This window comes from Limulus polyphemus, unplaced genomic scaffold (assembly GCF_000517525.1).
Source record: "Limulus polyphemus unplaced genomic scaffold, Limulus_polyphemus-2.1.2 Scaffold8408, whole genome shotgun sequence".
Taxonomy (NCBI): Eukaryota; Metazoa; Arthropoda; class Merostomata; order Xiphosura; family Limulidae; genus Limulus; species Limulus polyphemus.
The window spans coordinates 24,834-27,670 of record NW_013674018.1 but is presented as its reverse complement, the minus strand read 5'-3'; the positions used below and the strand labels follow the sequence as shown (position 1 = coordinate 27,670).

The 2,837-nt window shown below is 31.8% G+C and overlaps 1 protein-coding gene across 4 annotated transcripts in view; it reads right to left on the bottom strand.

Moving 5' to 3' along the window:
* Positions 1-618: 618 nt before the first annotated feature.
* LOC111083165 (EF-hand calcium-binding domain-containing protein 14-like) overlaps positions 619-2,837 on the bottom strand; it is a 21,884-nt gene continuing 19,665 nt past the window's right edge. The window contains exons 12-13 of one of the 4 annotated variants that reach the window (XM_022379463.1): positions 2,364-2,450; positions 619-1,261 (exon numbers count right to left, since the gene is read on the bottom strand). In XM_022379463.1, the coding sequence (XP_022235171.1) occupies positions 2,398-2,450 (53 nt within the window). In that variant the 3' untranslated portion in view covers positions 619-1,261; positions 2,364-2,397. The remainder of the gene's footprint in view (positions 1,262-2,363; positions 2,451-2,837) is intronic. The other 3 variants (XM_022379462.1, XM_022379465.1, XM_022379464.1) reach the window with 3 other exon arrangements.

The window sequence follows — 2,837 nt, the reverse complement described above, 5'->3', positions numbered from 1 at the left end:
AAGTGGGATTGGCTTCTTTTTTATTATTTGAAATAAAGAAAACCTCAAATTCTGCATTTATCAAATAATTAAAACCACAAATCAAGTTTTGAAAGAGTAAAGAATTAATTAATATTATTCTTTAATGAAAGATTACAGAACTTGGAATTATTAGTCTGAAACCAACTCAGATAACAATCTTCATGAAACTTTGTAGAATGGACGGCAACTGCCGGTTGTAGAGACACAAGTGTAGAGGATGACGTTTCGAAAGTCTTCTGCCTTTCGTCTTCAAGTCAACGTGTGAAAGGTGTTGTCGGTCTTTATAGTATTCTGGTGGATTGTGGAGCGCGTATTATGATTGGTTGGTTTATCCCTGTTTCTGATTGGAGGAGAGATTTCCTGTAGATTCAACCAATGGTAGCCACAGGTTACTCAGCTCAAATCCGGAATCTCTGTTTAGTGAAGGTTTAATTGTGTTCACATAAAATGATTCTTGAATTTTTCTCGTCTTCCAAAATTTGTCTGTGTCAATGATTCTAGTTTTTTCCCAGTTTATTTTGTGTCCAGTTGACATGGCGTGTTCTTGAGCAGCTGAATTTTGTGTTTTTATGAGTCTTGTACTGTCTTTATGTTCTTTTATTCTTGTCACGAGTCTTCTTTACATTTCTCCAATGTATGTTTCATTGTAGGAACATAGAATTTCATAAATGACGTTTTTGTGTTTCTCATTGGTAGGTTGCTGTAAAAAACAAACAGCAACCAACCAATGAGAAACAAAAACCAATCACAACATGCTCTCCACAATCCACCAGAATACTATAAAGACCAACAACACCTTACACACACTGACCTGAAGACGAAAGGCAGAAGACTTTCAAAACTTCATCCTCTACAACAGGCAGTTGTCGTCCATTCTACAAAGTTTCATCATGAATACTCTGCCTAAACAATCTATCAAAAAACAACTTTCATCTTTCCAGAAAACAATAACCTTCAAAATAACAGAGTAATATACTTTAGATTTGGTATTGTAACAGTTACCTTCATCATCTATAAATAGTTAAGGTTTCACATATTTTTCTATTCTGTCATGGTTACTCGATATATGAATTATTAATGTTTCCCATGCACCATTTCTCTTACAGGAATCTGATTTATACTAAACATATAATGAAACAACTTCTCATAGTTTTTCTGTTACAAAAATGTCTTCCAGCTTTTCAGAACAGCAGATGTACGACTAGTCTACTATACGGGTGGATGGATGTCTCTGTTCAGCCTATAAGAAACCATCATATCTGATTCAGCTTTAAATCAACACCTACACTTCACTAAGTTGTAGTTCAAATTATTACTGTTTCTAACTGATAACTGTTATTATGTTTGGATTACTAGCTGCTTCTAACTGTTTGGACTACTAGCTATTTCTAACTGATAACTGTTATTAATTTTGACTACTAACTGTTTCTAATTGGTAAATGTTATTATATTTTGACTACTAGCTGTTTCTAACTAATAACTGTTATTATGTTTTGACTACTAGCTGTTTCTAGCTGATAACTATTATTATGTTTGGACTACTAACTGTTTCTAACTGGTAACTATTATTATGTTTGGACTGCTAGCTGTTTCTAACTGATAACTGTTATTATGTTTGGACTACTAGCTGTTTCTAACTGATAACTGTTATTATGTTTTGGACTACTAACTGTTTCTAAGTGATAATCGTTATTATTGAAAATCAAACTTTTAAGTTATTTTTTAACTACAAACTGTTAAAATAAAATACAGAAACTGTTTGTAATAATGCTGCCCTGTACAATCTTCAGAGAAAGGTGTATAAAAATGCTTCTTTATTTTACTTCATTTTCAACTAATTTATGCTGATTAGACCATTAGTTATAAAAAATGTCACCTAACATCTTTGGGTTACGAATCTGTTTGTTTTGGACATTCTTGCAAAGCTATGAAAAGCCTATCTTTTCTAGCCATCCCTAATTTTGAACAATTAGACAAGAGAGAAGACAGCTAGTCAACAGCATCCACCACTCATTCTTGGATTACTCCAATTGAATAGTGAGATATGACTGTCACTCTTATAATACACCCACAGCCATAAAGTGAAGAATGCAACTTTTGCTCCAGTGTAATGGGAACCCTAATCCCTGAAATCCACAGTCCAATACACTAACCACTGTGTCAGGCTGAGCTCATAAAAAACCTAATAAACAGAAATTTCCTTTAAATCATCACACTACGTTTAAGGTTGTAAACAAACTTGATGAACACAATCAGGTTATGCATGTCATTAAGATTGGAGTTTGTAGAAATAAAATGGCTAATTTTAGATAAAACTGGCATATTGTTTCAAAGCATGATACCTGATGTTGTTGTTATTCCTGGATTTGGATTGTCTTAAGATTCTTCTTCATCAAGGTCTTGATTTAATGATGGATTCAGAGACTTTTCTATAAATGTGCATCAGAAGAAAAATGTATTTCACTTATTCAAATTTTGAAGTATAAAAATAGTTATATAATATTGCAGAAGACAATTTAACCATCACAAGTTGATTTGTGATAACAATCTGCCAATATTATTCCATATATGCTATTTGTATAAAATGTAACACTTTGTTGTAAAAAAAAAAGGTTGTTTAAATTGAAGTTCTTCAAGAAACTGTAAACCATTTAAGTTATAACACTAATAAACAGATATACATCCACTAGTTCTATTATATCACAATAACATTAATAAACAGATATACATCCACTAGTTCTATTATATCACAATAACATTAATAAACAGATATACATCCACTAGTTCTATTATATCACAATAACATTAATAAACAG